A 16,839-nucleotide genomic window follows, 5' to 3' on the forward strand; every position below is an offset into this window, starting at 1 on the left:
AAAACCCAACAGAATTTTTCCATTGGCTTTTGGATAATAGCAGAAAATAAGTTCTGTGACCAACAAGTTAATGATTCTTTCACGTTTTGTTCATGATTAAATTTTTTTTTTGCAAAATGTAGACCCCCACGATTAAGCATCCAACAACTCTCTTTATTTAAAAAACCTTATTTCTCAAAGTTTGAGCTAGAATAGTTTGCAAGAGCACAATTATAATGTTACATGTCTCTTAGCTATACCAGCCATTATTCAGCCCCTGTGGAGTTTTCAGAGGAGAGCAACTGAGTCAGGATATCCTGTCACCCCGAAGTCTGTTCGGAGGCTTTAGCCAAGATTTGGAGGACTTGTCTCAGGTACTGCCACTGAATATTTTTATTTACATATTCTTCAAGAACAGGATGTTTAGGTATCAAGTATTTATTAGCAGCTAGTCTTTTTTTTATTTATTATTTCCTCCCCACAGACAGGTGGCGCTGACAGTAAGCGTGCTCATGCTCTGAAGAGAGCTCTCTATGAGGCAGTCTCATCAGCTTCCTCCTGGCTGGACAGTGCTGAAAACGAGCTTGTATCTGGCCCAATATTACTATCTGATGACTCAGAGACTCACCTGGGCCACCTAGAGGTCAGACATAGTCATTTTTACCAGAGTCTTAAAATATTTTTTACAAGAAACATTGACGCTCTTTGACTCTATCTCTGGTCTCGTCTCTTCAGAGTTTGAGTAAGGAGGTTAAGAATGTCAACGAGGAGGTGTGTAAATGTCAGGACGTGCTCGGAGGAACAGAGCAGCTATGGGATGGAGAAAGTGTAGAAAGCATTTTGGTTGAAGAAGTGTTAGATGGTTTGGAGGCGAGACTGAAGCTGCTGGACACAGTGCTGGAACAGAGATGTGACTCTATGAAAGACAAGCTGCGGGAACTCTCTGTTTTCCAGGTACAGTTTGTTACTGTATCTATTTTTTAGTCAGTGTTTTGTTTTTTTCTCTCTCTTGCTCTTTCTCTCACATATGCATTTTGGTCTGTCTTACCCTCAGACTGAGTTTAGACTGTTGCTTACTGCAGTCAGCGACTCAAAGTACCAGCTTTTACAGAAAATGAATGCAGTTATGGATCGGCCTGCTTCTAAACAGATGGAGGTCAGACACACATTCGAAATGACATAGAAATAATTACATAAGACCCCAGGCAAAACAATCAAAGGATTAATCAAAATGTCAATGTAAACAGATTCTAGCAGAAGCAGAGGACAGTTTGAGGGAATATGAACAGAAAGTTTCTGAGATGAGGAGCAGAGGAGAGACACTGCAGCCCAACCAGCTCTGGACTCAAGAACTGCTGAAACTACAGGTCCACACATCTGTCTCTCCCCTGCTGTGTGCTTTAATAACAGCAAGCAAAGTTACTGGTTTCTTGTCTTCCATTTGACTTCCCACTTTACCTTTGTTTTCCTGTGCAGGACGCTTATGAAGAGCTGGTGGAAATGGTGGGCTCCAAGCGGAGTGAGCTGAACCAGGGTTTGGTTCTGAAGGCTCAGTATGAGAGAGCTTTACAAGACCTGGCAGAACTTCTGGACACCGCTCAGGACAAAATGACTGCTGATCAGAAGATGAAAGTGGGATCGGTGATTGAGGTTCAGATCCTTCTTGATAAACACAAGGTACAGCAGAATTTTGGTTCTTGTGGTCTGCTTAATAAATATGTTTCTGGACATTTGTGGGAAAATATCTGATGACAATAACTATACGTCACTCTTTTATCAATATTATCAACAATCTATCAAAATTCAGAATCTACGATTTCTGATTATATCTGTTTATTAGGCAAAATAGACAAGATTTACACTACCATTCAAAAGTTTGGGGTCAGTACTTTTATTCAGCAAGACTGCTGCAAAAATGACAGTAAAGACATGTTATATTTAAAATAAATGCTGTAATTTTAAAATTCCTATTCATTAAAGAATACTAAAAAAACAATGTGATAAGGTATTATATTATCATGTCAATAATAATAAGAATGTTTCTTGAGCATCAAATCAGCGTATTAGAAGGATTTCTAAAGGATCATGTGACACTGAAGACTGGAGAAATGGTTAATGAAATTTCAGCTTTGCCATCATAGGAATAAATTACATTTTAAAATATATGAACATATTAAGAGTTATTTAAATGTTAACAATTTTTCAAAATGTTACAATTTTTACTGTATTTTTGATCAAATAAATGGAGCCTTGATGAGCATAACATTAGAAAATATAACTGATCCCAAACCTTTGAATGGTAGTTTACACATATAAAATATATAGTATTTCATTTCAAGGAAAACAGAAAAACAAATATTGATGACTCTGGTCTCATGCAGTCGTGTTGTCGGTCTTCTCTTCCTGCAGGAGTTCTTCCAGGGGCTAGAGACGCATGTTGTCTTTACACAGGCCTTCTTCAGGCAGGTCAGTGGGTTGGTGGTGCAGAGGGAGGTCCAGAGTTTGGAAGAGACTGTGGCTCAGGCCCAGGCTGTACTTAAACAGGCTCACAAACGAGGAGTGGAGCTGGAGGGCATCCTGGAGGTGTGTGTGCCTTTGTGTTTGGTTATTTGAATACAAGATGCAACTTCTAAACACTGATGAGTGCAGTGCATGCATATGAAGTGAATATCTTGTGCTTTGTGGATCAGTGGTGGAGCAGGTTGGTGGGTGACTATCAGACCCTGTACAGACAGCTGGAGGCAGTGGAAAGCAGCATCCCCAGTGTAGGCCTGGTAGAAGAGACAGAAGACAGATTGAGCGATAGAATTACTCTGTATCAGGTACAGCTCCATCACACACAGATCACTAGATACGGTTACACCATGAAACTCACACAACATCATTTTACAGTATAAACATTACATACTATATCTGTATTGCATGGTTTGTGTGTTAGAAATCGAAATGCCTATTAAATTACTCAATTCAGGAATTCAAAGTTAATATGAATTAGCAAACAGGATGCATAACTGTAATGTGAATTCAAATTTATTTTTAGCTTGATTTATTGTTTGGGTTGGTAAGGTTTTTAAAACAAGTCTGAAACATTATTCTCTAGTTTACTAGCACTTGACAGTATTGATCAATTGAAAGTGCCTTTGCTGAATACGATTATTAATTTCTTTAAAAAAATGTCTTACTGATACAAACTTTAGAATGGTAGTAGACATTGGGAATGCTAGAAAATCTGCTATCTAAAATTTAATCTCACTCTCTCTGTAGCGTCTGAAGGCCAGTCTCTCTGAGCGGCAGCAGCAGTTGTATAAGTTGTTGGAGGATGGAAAGAGGCTGCTTTTACATGTGTCCTGCTCTGAGTTGGAGATTCAGCTCACTCAGCTGGGGGAGCACTGGCTCAGCACCACCACCAAGATCAATAAAGAGCTACACCGCCTGGATTCCACCCTCAAACACTGGATCAGGTCTGTGATCTGTTCACTTTCTCTTCATTAAAGAGAGAAGAAACACCTGTGTGTGGTTGTGTCCACGAATGCACATTTTTATTGACATCACATGGTCTCTTCATACTTTATTGTAGGTATCAGAGCGAGTCAGCTGAGCTAAGCCAATGGCTGAGTTCGGCACTGGACCGCCTGGAGTTCTGGAGCACTCAGTCTGTTACAGTACATCAAGAGCTAGAGACTGTCAGAGACCATCTTCATGCCTTCCTGGTAAGAGCAGCCATTAAATATCCTGCTAAAAAGAGCCTTAGGTCTCACTTGACTTTTACAGACACACTCTTTACTGGTTCTGTATCTGCAGGAATTCTCCAAAGAGGTAGACGCCAAGTCTTCTTTGCGTGCCTCAGTTCAGAGCCAGGGGAATCAGCTGCTCCGGTTAAAGAGAGTGGACACGGCAGCACTCAAGGCAAACTTGGCCCAGGTAGACACACAGTGGGCTGATCTTCTCACTCGTATCCCTGTGGTCCAGGAGAAACTACATCAGGTATGATGACTAGGACAGATTGCAATGCCTCATCTCAGTTAAAGAACATTATGCAGATAATGAACAGGCTCACATGACTATGCTGATTGGAGTAATCATATTGTGATCAACAGCTGCAGATGGAGAAGCTGCCATCCCGGCATGCAATAACTGAACTGATGAGCTGGATATCCCTCATGGAGAATGTTATCCAAGAGGACCAGCAGAAGATCATGGGGGCAGTGGGATCGGAGGCTGTGCAAATGTACCTTCAGAAATACAAGGTAGCAAAAAGATTTCTTAAAAAAACAAAAAAACATATTATTAGTCCTTTTGTACTCCATTATCAAGACACCAAATTTCTCTTTTTCTTTATTTACTCCTCTCAACAGGGTTTTCAGATTGAGCTGACCTGTAAGCAGCTGACGGTGGACTTTGTGAATCAGTCAGTTCTGCAAATCAGCAGTCAGGACGTGGAGGGGAAACGCAGTGACAAAACAGACTTTGCTGAGCGTCTTGGGGCCATGAACCGCCGCTGGCAGATACTGCAGGGACTCGTTACAGAGAAGGTTAGACATAAATGCAGAAAAATTATCAAATTGAGCAGCATTTGTGCATTTCATGCAGCTCCAGTGCAAAAAAAATGGACAAATTAAATGCTAAGACTGAAAATCATCCGTTTTTGGACCCCATTGAATGCCATTTAGCTTTAATTTTATTATCATACTGGTGTCTTTTGTGTTTCACAGATTCAGGTTTTAGAGGGTCTGCTTGAAAGCAGGTTGGAGTATGAGAACGTGGTTCAGACCTTGAAGACCTGGTTTAGTTTACAGGAGGAGAGACTCAAAAAGAAGCACAGGATTGAGGATGTTTCCTCAGCCCAGAATGCGCTCAAAGATTGTCAGGTAGGTACTGCACCATCGTTTTTAGGCTCTACTACACAATACACAGTACACTGTGGATTCATGAGTGAAGATTGCATAGATAATCTGGAAATATTCTGTGATTTGATTCTAACGATTTATCTGAGTGTGTCTGTGTATGCTAGGAAATGGGAGTTTTGGTAAAGGAGAAAGAGAAGGATCTGGAGAAGGCTGAAGAGAAAGGATGCTTATTAATCCAGGATAAGAAAGGCGAGGCTGGCTCCGTTATTATGGACGCTCTAAAAGGTCTAAACCAGTCTTGGGCCAATCTGGATCACATGGTATGTTTTACCTTATGCATTTTGGTGAACCTTCTAGCTTTGTAATCTTCTTTACAATATTGTTCACACATTTTTTATATACATTTTTATAGACACTCTTAGTCAAACATACATGATATCTACTGTCACTCAGGTTTGATAATCAGAAATTTATAAGTCCTTAATGATGTTTGTGTGTAATTGCAGATCGGGCAGCAGACGGTCAGTCTCCGGTCAGTGCTGGAGCAGTGGAGCCTGTATAAACAAGCATATGAGGAGATTCAGGGCTACCTGATGGAGGGATGTTACACCGTCTCTCGTCTGCGTCTTCTCACTGGCTCCTCGGAAGCTGTGCAAGTTCAAGTGGAGAACCTTGAGGTGCTAGTCTGCCACAAACTGCAAAACATGAATGAGCTTTTATTCGCATTATAAATATTATATATGTAAGAACCTAAAATCACTGTGTCTTTCTGTGTGTCTCAGAGTTTACAAGATGAGCTGGAGAAACAGGAGACCAGTTTACGAAAACTTGGCTCCATAACGCAACAGCTGTTGAGGGACTCTCATCCCTCAGTGAGTGATTCACTCAACACAGCACTGGGGGACGTAAATCTCAGGTGAGTTTCAAAAAAGTTTAGGAACTAACAAAGACACTGATCAGTCCAAAGTGATCAGAAATCATTGTTCTGCTGTCAGGTGGAACATGCTGCTGGAACAGATCTCAGATCAGCTGAGGAGGAGTAAGAGCCTGCTGCAGCTGTGGCAGCATTACAAAGCACTACATGCTCAGAGCAGCACTGACATCCAGAAACTAGAAGATCAGGTTGAACAGCTACTCAAGAGCGCCACCCACAGGGACATCACAGAACAGGAAGTGAAGGTGTGGATTTATCAATGCATGATGGGTTTTGAAGCCTGCCCTTGGGTTATGTTAGCGACCCAAAAGTATTTAGGCAACTGTGCAGTTGTGAAAGCCTTGTTGCAAGGGCCACCGTATTCCTCATTGTAAAACTGGTATTTCTGCAGGGTCTTATGGCGTCTGAGGGATCCATAGAGTCTGTCCTGCAGCAGCTGGAGGAGTTTTCAGAGCAGCTGAGGGAACAAGTGGACCCCTCTGCCTTGATAACCTTCCATACAGACCAGCTGTCACTCACTCAGCGATTAGCAACAGTTGGACATGCCCTCCAAAGACAGCAGTCTCTTCTAGAGGTTCAGCTGATTAGAATTTGCCTTGTGCACACAGACATTGAAACGGAGCATTTATACAGCTTTCACACATTTATTTGAATAAAATATAGACAGCTGTTTAAAAGTTTGGGTAAAATAAATTGATGTTTTGATGCTCACCAAGGCTGCAATTATCTAATGAAAAATACATTAAAATCTGTAATAGTGTGAAATATTTTTTCAATTTAAAATAACTGTTTTTATTTTAATACATTATGCTGCCTTGCTAAATAAAAATATTAATTTTCTTTCATAAATAAATAAATTAATTCCAAACCTTCAAATATATTAGTATATATTTTAAATTGAATAATAGAATGTTTTCAATAAAATAACTTTCACGCTATTCTTTCATAGTTTTGACTATTGTTTTGTCACTTTCACAGATGCCAGACTGTATTCAGACTGTATACAAGTGTAAATGTCTTTTTTTCTCCTTCCTTTCCTCAAGGCTGGTGTGAGGAACTATGAGAGGTTTAGTAAGGAGTTACATTCTCTGAGCCACTGGTCAGAAGAAGCTGAGAAGGTTCTGAAAGAACCAGACCCAGTCGGTTCTCCAGATATCTCTTCTGTTCATGAACGCATGGAAAAACTTAAGGTGAAATTTGTTGACCATTTGCCTATAAATTATAGGGCTGTATAAACACTTCTGAACTTTCTAATATGCATGTGTGCTTGTAGACCCAAATGTTAAAGCTGAGCAGTCTTTCTCCTGATCTGGAACGTTTGAATGAGTTGGGTTATCAGCTTCCCCTCAACGATAATGAAATCAAGCATCTGCAGAACTTAAACAGGAGTTGGTCATCTAACTCTGCTCATACCATTGAGAGATTCAGGTATGTGTGGTTACTGTTGATCTATGGTAGATTTCAATTTCTTCTCTTGAAGCGTGAGATATTCAGTTGTTTGCATCTCTGTGTATGTGAAGTAAACTGCAAGCCCTGGTATTGCAAAGAGAGAGCTTCTCAGAGAAGTGTGATGCTTGGGTGACCTTTCTTACCCAAATAGAGGAGAAACTGGCCGCTGAGATCTCTGGAAACTACCAGAGCCTGCTAGACCAGCAGAGAGACCATGAGGTACTGATACATGAAAAAAAAGGAGAATACCTGTCTTTTTTTTGTTTTGTTTTTGAAAACCTTTAACTAAAGGCCTGTTCACACCAAATAAAAGGATGCATTGACATTATTATAAAGTTTGGGGTCAACAAGATTTTTTTGTGTCTCTAAGTCTCTAATGCCAGGTTCACATGTACTCCGTTCATATGCAGTGCAGAAGCATCACGGACTCATTGTACTTTCATACAGGATGTGTTTGAAGTCTTCTAATGATCCACGGTTGTTTACCACAAACACATCTATCAATTATTTTGATTTCAAATCTAAACGTTGTTACTGAAAATGCTTTTTCAGCTTTTTACACCGTACAGAAATGTAATCTTTCATAGACATTTTCATGTATAACCATAATAAATATAAGCAATGTGTTATTCACTGTGTTTTACTTCTAGATTTATATATTTAGCTGTAGGGCTGTAAATCAGACATTTCATCACAATACGATATGATATCGATTCTCATGCACAACGATACAAGATTTGCCAATACCTTAAAATATTCTACTCTCAATGTGCACATTCTGTACCCCATATTCACTACAAAAAATTGCACATTTTTAAATGATAAAGAAAAATAAATAATTGGATAAAAGTTTTTTTTGTTTTCTCTTTTAAGATGTAATGCACAGATCCAATATTCTGATGCATTTTCTTTCTCAACTTTTTATTTTAAGACATAGGCCTAACAGTAATCCTGGCTGGGACGTGTCCTGTATGAACGGCGCATATGGTCACCCTATTTAATTACCACATTTTCATGTCAGTCCATGTTAATTTTTACCACAATCAATGCGCTGTCACTTTAGTTCAGCATGTGCAACACAGCAAAAATAAATGCACCGATCCTGGAATGCACTGCCAGAACATAATCGCATGCAGTGTAAACGCTCTAAATGATCTGTTAACATGGGTGCAGTCAGAAAAAAATATGCAAATATTTTATCAGAAATACAGTAAAAATTGTATATTTTGAAACATTATTACTATTTAAAATAATTGTTTTCTGTTTAAATATGTCTTAAATTTTTATTTATTTGTGCTGTGGCAAAGCTGAATTTCCAGCATCATTACCCCAGTCTTCAGTGTCACATGATCCTTTAGAAATCATTCTAATTTAACATTTCTTTATTATTATTAGGACAATTTTGTCCTCAGCATTTTTTCTGTGTCAGTTTTTTGGTGAAACCTTTATAAGATGGATATAATGAGAAAAATATGTAGCATAAAATGCATAGGGTCATAGTTTGATGACCTACTTTATGGAACTGCTCTACTGTTTTTTTTATTTGTGTGGATAGCTCTTCCAAGCGGAGATGTTTAGCCAACAACAAATTCTGTACTCTGTCATCACTGATGGACATCAGCTCCTGAATCAGGGACAAGTGGAAGACAGGTATCATTTGTTTATTTCCTTATTCTTAATCGTTTATTCAAACGTATAGTGACAGTCTCTTTTTTTGTCCTCTTGGCCAATAGGGATGATTTTGGCATGAAACTAGCACTGCTTAGTAACCAGTGGCAAGGTGTGGTGAGGCGGGCCAGGCAAAGACGGGGGATTATTGACAGTTTGGTTCGGCAGTGGCAGCGGTACACAGAGCTGATTGGGAAACTGCGTCACTGGCTGCAAGAAGTGTCAGTGGAACCAGAAGAACAACAACAAGGGGCAACAGTAGCACTACAGCAGATTCGAGGCATGTTAGACCACATACAGGTACAGGTATAGCCATATTTACATTAAAGTAGAAATAATGGCCACCTGCAAATAGCCTAAAGTACCCTGCATGTCCACATTTCTCCACCCAGCTGAAGGAGCGTGTGCTCCAGAGGCAACAGGGCAGCTACATCCTCACAGTGGAGGCCGGGAGGAATCTCCTCCTGTGCGCTGACGCCAGAACGGAGGCCTCACTTCACACTGAGCTGACTGAGATGCAGGAGCACTGGAGAACAATTAACATCCGTCTCGACGAGAGGAAGAAAGAACTGCTTTCTTTGTTAAGGGTAAGTTAAGAGTAAAAGTTAACAAAACATTTTGGGTGCCCTTACTGGTTGCTTATTTGCTAGATTTAATAGTTTGTATCACTGAAAGAGGAAGCTCATTATTTCCAGATGTTAGCAAATCTTTAAGTAGTATCGGCTGATTATTTGAAATTGTTGGTTAATTTCTTTAGACAACCGGTGTCTTTTAGACGGATGTGTTTGATTGGTTTTTGCATCAAAGTCTCAGACCACTGGTAAAAATGCTTGTATTTTGCAGTTATTTTTACTAATTTAATTGAAGTTTTATTTTTGTTTCTAATTATATTATCACAACTACTTGTGTAAAATAAAATGTTCAAATTTTCATTTCAATTTCAAAAGCTTGTTATTTTATTTGAGTAACCTCAGTATAGTCTCAGACTTTTGCAGCTCACTGTATACTGTATATATGACATGCTGTTGCATTGTTGGATATTTATTTGTTGCAGTGTTTTGTGGTGGTTTTTATGATGTGGTACAGTTTAGGATTTTTATAGTACATCTATAGATTTGAGCTGGTGGAGAATGTAAGATTGTATGGTGTTTAAATATAGTTTGGTTGTTTTGTTTCAGTGAAATCAAGAATTGGACATTACTTTGAATTTCAAACTACAAATTTTAGAAATACAAAAAATTAGCTAATTATTGAATAATCCAAGAACAAAAATTGAATATATGAATCAAATATTCTGCGAACCTATAAATGGATCTCATGTTCAAAGTTATTTTCCAAAAAGAAAAGAGAGACAGTGAAGGACTTTGCATCAGAGCTTACAGAGCAAATAGAGGCGAGCTAGCATAACGAGAGTGAGAGAGTGTGTGACGTGTCTCGTGTGTGCGTATGAGGGGGATGAAAGAGAGAGAGCAGGAGAAAGAGGGAGCTGAAGGCGGGAGTTCTATAGGAGGCAGGACGCAGGAGGGTGTCTGAGCGGTGCTGAGCTGCCAACGCAGGGCAGCGGGGACTGGCAGTTATCTGCTCCATTTTGACGCAGCACACTGGGACACAAACAACAATTTCGGATTGCAAAACGAAAATGGCTCCTCTTTTCTTCGGCCTCTGTCTCTCTCTTCCTCTCTCTTCCACATCTCTCTGTTTTCTCAGATGATATGATAGAAGGTACTCCACTGCTTTATCTCTGCATGAAAATCTGTCTCTCGTGTGTCTCAGGAACATGGCCCTTTGCTCTGACCAGATTTAAATATAGAATTAATTACATATGCCAATCTATTATGCTCCTGATTAAAAATGTGGTGATCACTGAACAGTCCTTCTGACTTTTCCTCGAATATACTAATAAACATTGTATGAGTGCATAAAAATTGCTAAATAAAATCTTTCTAAGGTACTGCACGTAATTTTATATATTGTTCAGATTATACTGTGCTGCAGAGTAGTCATGCCCGCTCTTTTTCACGATTTCACAATTATTATTTTTTTCTGGCTATGTGTGCAGGACTGGGATCAGTGTGAAAAAGGAATTTCTGCATCACACGAGAAGCTGAGGGACTTTAAGCAAAGCTCTCTGTGCCTTTACCCGACCACCATGAGGAGCTGCACACAGAACAGATTCGCTGCAAGGTACACAAACTAAATCGGACTCATTTTGTGTCCTATGACCTTCAAGATGCGTGTTGCTTCAGCAACATCTGACAATCTTTCTTATTACTTGAGCTAAACCATTCAACACTATTTCCTGACCAGATTTGCAGTGATAAAGCAACAATATCTCAATAATACAGATAATTATTGGTTTGTGCAGTCTGCTGCTATCAACCACTGCATTAATAATACCCATGTGTGTGTGTGTGTGTGTGTGTGTGTGTGTGTGTGTGTGTGTGTGTGTGTGTGTGTGTGTGTGTGTGTGTGTGTGTGTGTGTGTGGTGCCCTGACACTGATTAATTTTTAATCTGCAAAGGAGGGGTTGATTTTTCATGTGTGATGTTACAGAGAGGGGTGCAGTATAGAAGGTGTGTAAAAGTAAAATCAGCCTGCTCTGGTCTCTGTAAACTGGACTGTCAGGAAGAATGTCTTTGACTTTGCTTGAGGGAAGGAAGTTGAGGTCTATGCTAATCATGCTAAACCCCACATGTTAGCAGAGATGCTGAGGTTTAATAAGATGTGCTTATGCAGCAGCAAAAAAGCCCTTTTTTAACAGCAAAGTATTGGCAGCTTGTATTGTGTGATTAATGTCTTTTGAACAGTTATTATCTGTGAGTCACATTCCATCTGTATATTAGGTTTATACAGTGTAACTCTCTGTGAAAGCTAGCAGAGATATCAGTATCAACAAAAATCAATACAAATACAATTAAGGTCGTTTAGTTGTTACTGTGTGTTAGGGGAAGAATATGTGCAGTCAATATTCTTCTGTTTTAGATAAATGTAACCAGCCGTCTTAATTTCTTTTTTCTTCTTCTTCTTTCAAATCTTACATATTTGTTGTTGTTGGTTGGGTAGGGGAAGGGGAAGGGTTAAGGAAATGATTTATTTGATTTGTATTAATTCTTCAAATGTTAACCCCCCCCCCCCCCCCGCCCGGTATTTTCGGTAATTTCAGTAGTCACCCTTTTGAACTAATTAAAATTATTATATTTTAACTTAAGCTATTTCAGAAATCAGGTCTAACTCTATTAAATAAAAATAAAAAAACATTTAATCCAAAAACTCTGTCCTATTAAATTTTCAACAGTTACAGTTCAAACTTAATTTTACTGTATTTAATTTTTTTCATTTCATTTTTAAATCTTAAATTAGATTTGTGTTTTATTTCATTTCATTTCTGATGTGTTCATGAAAGTATATGTGTGTGTGTGTGTGTGTGTGTGTGTGGTAGGAATTGGAGAGCAGTGTTGAAGGCTGGACTGATGATGTAGCCGGGCTGTGTATTCTGAGGGAGTCTCTCTCCGGGGGGCTCAGTGCTGATGACCTCACAGTCTTACAGGAGAGACTTGTACTACTCCAGAGACAGTGGGAGGAGACCTGTCACCAGGTACAGTACACAAACATCAGTCTGTCCCTTAGCACCATAACCATTCTATGTTTTCATCAAGTTAGATAATGAATATGTAAAGAGATGCACTGTTTCACTGAATTTTTAGCAACTTAACTAAAAATGATTAGGTAAATTCAATAGATAAAGGTTGATTTTTGTATTTGCTGACAAAATGTACAGAGAATTTATGATAATGTTGAATCAAAGTTCGTGGTGGCTCTGGGCAACGTAGTATAAAGGATTGCAATTATATTATGCCTCTTAATTCCTGATGTCTTGTAGTAAAGAACAACAGATGGTGCATGACACTTTAGAGACTAAATTATTACATTTCCTATTGACATCTTCCGTTTCACATTTTGGTCTTTTTGCAACTTTTTCTTTAATCGTACTGAACCCATGGTGTAAGTGATCATTGTCTGTCATCCCTGTAGCTGTCCCTGCGCCGGCAGCAGGTGAGCGAGAGGCTGAACGAGTGGGCCCTGTTCAATGAGAAGAACAAAGAGCTGTGTGAGTGGCTCACACAAATGGAGAGCAAGGTCTCACAGAACGGTGACATCAGCATTGAGGAGATGATTGAGAAACTCAGGAAGGTAAAATTAACACAAACACAACATATTTGTTTATTACAAAATCAAGCAGTTGATAAATAACCATCCCATTGAACTCCTGCAGATAAAATATATGTTTCATTGTTCAGTTTAGATTCTAGATTTTTTAAACAGCAAAATATGTGAAACACAATCTACCCAAAGTCTTCTGAATATTCAGCGGATCTCTTTGTTATCAGGACTATCAGGAAGAGATCTCAGTTGCTAAAGAGAACAAGTATCAGCTGGAACAGATGGGGGAGAGATTGGCTCAGGCCAGCCATGAAAGCAAAGCTGCAGAAATCCAGTACAAACTCAGCAAAGTCAATGAGCGTTGGCAGCATCTGATTGACCTTATAGAAGCAAGGTAAATCTCTCAAATGACATCGCATGACATTGTACATATTGTGCTGTAGCTACTTCAAAAAGTTATTGTCGGGTCAAAGTGTCATTTATGTGTCTTTTATAAAACAAAAGCCCATATAATTGTATTACATTTTTTGCAACAGAATATTTTAATTCAGAAATACAAAACTACATTTCATGAAGATCAGTCAGTTCTTTTGAAGCAGGGTGTCTTAAAATGTTTTAAATAAAGTTTTCCTAATAAGAGGCCTTAAAAAGTCTTAAATATTTTTGGTTACATTACCCCAAAAAATTCTCCAGTCTGACGAGCCCAATGTTTGGAAATATTATTAAGTCTGTATATGGTGGTTAACAGAGGCCAGAGACGCTGAAGACGGACACAAAGAGGAGAAAATACTGTACCTGATAGATCAAGATCACTGTTCACAATGCTCAAAATATACGAAGAAAATATCAATATTGAATTGGCAAACATAATTTTAAAAGATGGTATCTCTGTTTGCTTTCAGCTTCGAAACTTTGCTGATATTGTTTATGCTCAAACAGCAATGTTACACACTAACGTTAAAAAAGTGGAATCGTAATCAACCACCCCTTTTAATTTAACTTGTTTATATCTGTAACACCCAGTGCAGAGTGTAATCTTTAGAAATAGAGGCATGAACTGAGCATGTTCCTTGTGCGAATGGCCTGTGGGTGGAAAGGAAGTATTTTGCACCAGCATCTTAAACATGACACCATGGTGTCTCTGGATATGACTGGTAAAAGCAAATTGCCTGCAGTCAGGACTGAAAGCATCTTACATGTGTGGTGTTGATTTCATTGTGGCCAGAGTGTTAGAGGGTCATTCTCTTTCATCCTCGGTCTTGATTTTTCCTTGTATACTGACATACTTTTATTTGGAAACAATTAAAGAGATTAAGAGATTTTGCTCAAGAAAAAGTATCCACACTGTTCACATAGAAACACTGACACACACTTTCTCTCACACACACGTTTACTTGGCTTTCTAAATGCAGGGCATTCCAATCACTTTCCAGAACATTCTCGTTCACAATTCCTGGCTGGTGGAATGATCTTCCCACCCCAATCCAGAATGCTGAATCCCTGGCAATTTTCAAGCGACAGCTGAAAACTCATCTCTTTCAAAGCTAAAAAAATAAAAAAACCTTCCCCTTTATTTATTCATTCTCTTTGTACTTATTTGAACAATGCCTAAAACTTGGCATTACAAGCACTTCCTGTGTCTGCTTGCCTTTTTAAGAAGAATTGCTTTATGTATCCCCCAATTGTAAGTCGCTTTGGATAAAAGCGTCTGCAAAATGACAAAATGTAAATGTATGTAAATGTAATACAAAATATCACAAAGGACATCAGGACATCTTTTCCCATTTAACTGATTTTTGTTTAAGTATGTACACATACACACATAGACATTGTTTTATTGTAATTTTGGATTGTATTTCCCAATTAGCATTTTTCTAAAAATAACCTTGCACAAAGATAATGAAAATTCCTCTAAAACATAAAATAAGTAAACTTGACCAGAGTCCTTTTGAGGAGAGAATTTCTTGAAGGTAGTAGTGTAGCACAGATCTTCAGCAGCAACGTCAGCGTGTCGGCCTTCAAAATATCTGAGTCCTAGCTTCTCCCTGAGCTCTGTCTCTGAGACAGAACTTCATACCTAGTAACTAATGGCCTTCAAACAATAGATTGATACCATTAGGACCTCCTACTGGAGAGACAGGATAGAAGGGCCATCCTGTGTATATGGTTAGACTACTTTAAAAAACTTCAAAACAACTGTTTTTAATGTCCTATTTTAGTTTTAAATCTAAAGAAATGTTGAATGTCTTCATTTTTTTCTTAATATTCTTATGAATCAAAATAAAATAAAAAGATCAGTTTTTGTTTATATGAATTAAATTTATGCATTTAGCAGATCCTTTTATCCAAAGCGACTTACAGTGCATTCAGGCTATCGATTTTTACCTCATGTGTTCTCGGGGAATCGAACCCCCTACCTTAAGCTTGATAAGGCAATGCTCTACCACTTGAGCTACAGGAACACTATGAATAATATGAACATATATGAATAATGACAGACACAGTCATTCCAGTCCTCTGATCAGCACATGCTAATGACTGTCATCTTATTTTAGCCACAGTAGTATTTGTCACTCCCAGCTGCTCATGCCTGTACTTGAGAGCAGTTCACACACACATGCCTAGACACCCCACACACTAACCAGGCCACTAGAGAAATCCTGGTCACTTTGTTGTTCTTCAGACGAAAGAGAAGGGGAATTTTGACAGGGTGGAAGTTTTTCTTTCTTTTGGGACAGTTGATTGAGAGGATTAGGCCCAATGGTGCTGGATATGGGCACTGATAACATGACAGGAAGCCCTGGACAGGACTCAGATCTGCCGGAGTGTTACTGCGACATTAACAGGCAGGAAAACATTTATCCACTTATCATTTACATATTACAGATTCTCTTTTTATGCAATTTCATTTTAATTTTGCCATGTATTGTGGTATTTTCTGTCATATTTAGACATGTATTAATGCAAAGTGTCTGAAATGTAGTTTATTTGATTATATGGGTGAAATATGTAGTTTGAGTTGCTTAAGTTAAACTATCATTGCTTTTCTCCACATTTGATTGCCCAGTAGACCAGAGAGTTTCACTGAAAACCTGGAGAAATGGAGAAAAAATGGAGAAAACGTTATACCGTGCTGTATTTGTTGACCGTGTGTTGTTGTTGTTGCGGTGGTTTTTGTGCTTTAGGAATGTAGCTTGAAGCACAGTCACACTGAACTGTTCACATACCAGGGTTACATGAGGGCTTAATCTCACCACATCAAACAGTTTCTGTGTTTTAGCTAAGTGCCTACTGCATACACCAAAGTTTCAATCAAAGTTGGCTGAAGTTGAAACATGTCCACTCTGCATCTGTGCTATTTGCTTCATGTCCAGTATGAGATAAGACATTTTTTCTGAGATCTAGATCTGGAACGGTGGCACAGCTGAAACATGCTATGCTGGTATGTGTGCCTGTGTGTCGCGGCGCTGTGCTGAGCATCTGATTCTGTATTTTTATCCACATTCAGGATTTCTAGGAAACACAAACACCACTCGATTGCATTCTACGTCTGCTTATATTGTCACATATGCAAGACGCCATGACCTTACAACAGTTAACAAGTGATAAAGTAACTTCATAAATCTACTATTTAAATTGGCAAATGTAATGCATGTAAACTATATGTGTATATATATTTACACTGAAATGAGACATGAGAAATGAGAACTGATATTGTGTTTTCATGACTCTTGCAATACTGATTACTTTTCTTTAAATTAATTGTTGACAAAAAAAATTTAAATTTATTTTTTAAACTAT

General features: G+C 38.6%; 1 protein-coding gene across 1 annotated transcript in view; it reads left to right on the forward strand.

Moving 5' to 3' along the window:
- LOC113045513 (nesprin-1-like) overlaps positions 1 to 16,839 on the forward strand; it is a 64,260-nt gene that overhangs the window by 36,800 nt on the left and 10,621 nt on the right. Inside the window, 30 exon segments of the mRNA XM_026205920.1 lie at positions 234 to 353; positions 464 to 622; positions 715 to 933; positions 1,034 to 1,135; positions 1,227 to 1,346; positions 1,456 to 1,656; positions 2,389 to 2,562; positions 2,670 to 2,801; positions 3,244 to 3,440; positions 3,557 to 3,689; positions 3,781 to 3,963; positions 4,077 to 4,226; positions 4,335 to 4,511; positions 4,692 to 4,847; positions 4,991 to 5,146; positions 5,333 to 5,503; positions 5,609 to 5,742; positions 5,822 to 6,005; positions 6,152 to 6,334; positions 6,804 to 6,950; positions 7,034 to 7,188; positions 7,281 to 7,428; positions 8,765 to 8,859; positions 8,943 to 9,177; positions 9,270 to 9,464; positions 10,937 to 10,994; positions 10,997 to 11,061; positions 12,317 to 12,472; positions 12,910 to 13,068; positions 13,266 to 13,432. Coding sequence (XP_026061705.1) covers positions 234 to 353; positions 464 to 622; positions 715 to 933; positions 1,034 to 1,135; positions 1,227 to 1,346; positions 1,456 to 1,656; positions 2,389 to 2,562; positions 2,670 to 2,801; positions 3,244 to 3,440; positions 3,557 to 3,689; positions 3,781 to 3,963; positions 4,077 to 4,226; positions 4,335 to 4,511; positions 4,692 to 4,847; positions 4,991 to 5,146; positions 5,333 to 5,503; positions 5,609 to 5,742; positions 5,822 to 6,005; positions 6,152 to 6,334; positions 6,804 to 6,950; positions 7,034 to 7,188; positions 7,281 to 7,428; positions 8,765 to 8,859; positions 8,943 to 9,177; positions 9,270 to 9,464; positions 10,937 to 10,994; positions 10,997 to 11,061; positions 12,317 to 12,472; positions 12,910 to 13,068; positions 13,266 to 13,432 — 4,631 coding nt within the window.

This window comes from Carassius auratus, chromosome 27 (genome assembly GCF_003368295.1).
Source record: "Carassius auratus strain Wakin chromosome 27, ASM336829v1, whole genome shotgun sequence".
Lineage (NCBI taxonomy): Eukaryota > Metazoa > Chordata > Actinopteri > Cypriniformes > Cyprinidae > Carassius > Carassius auratus.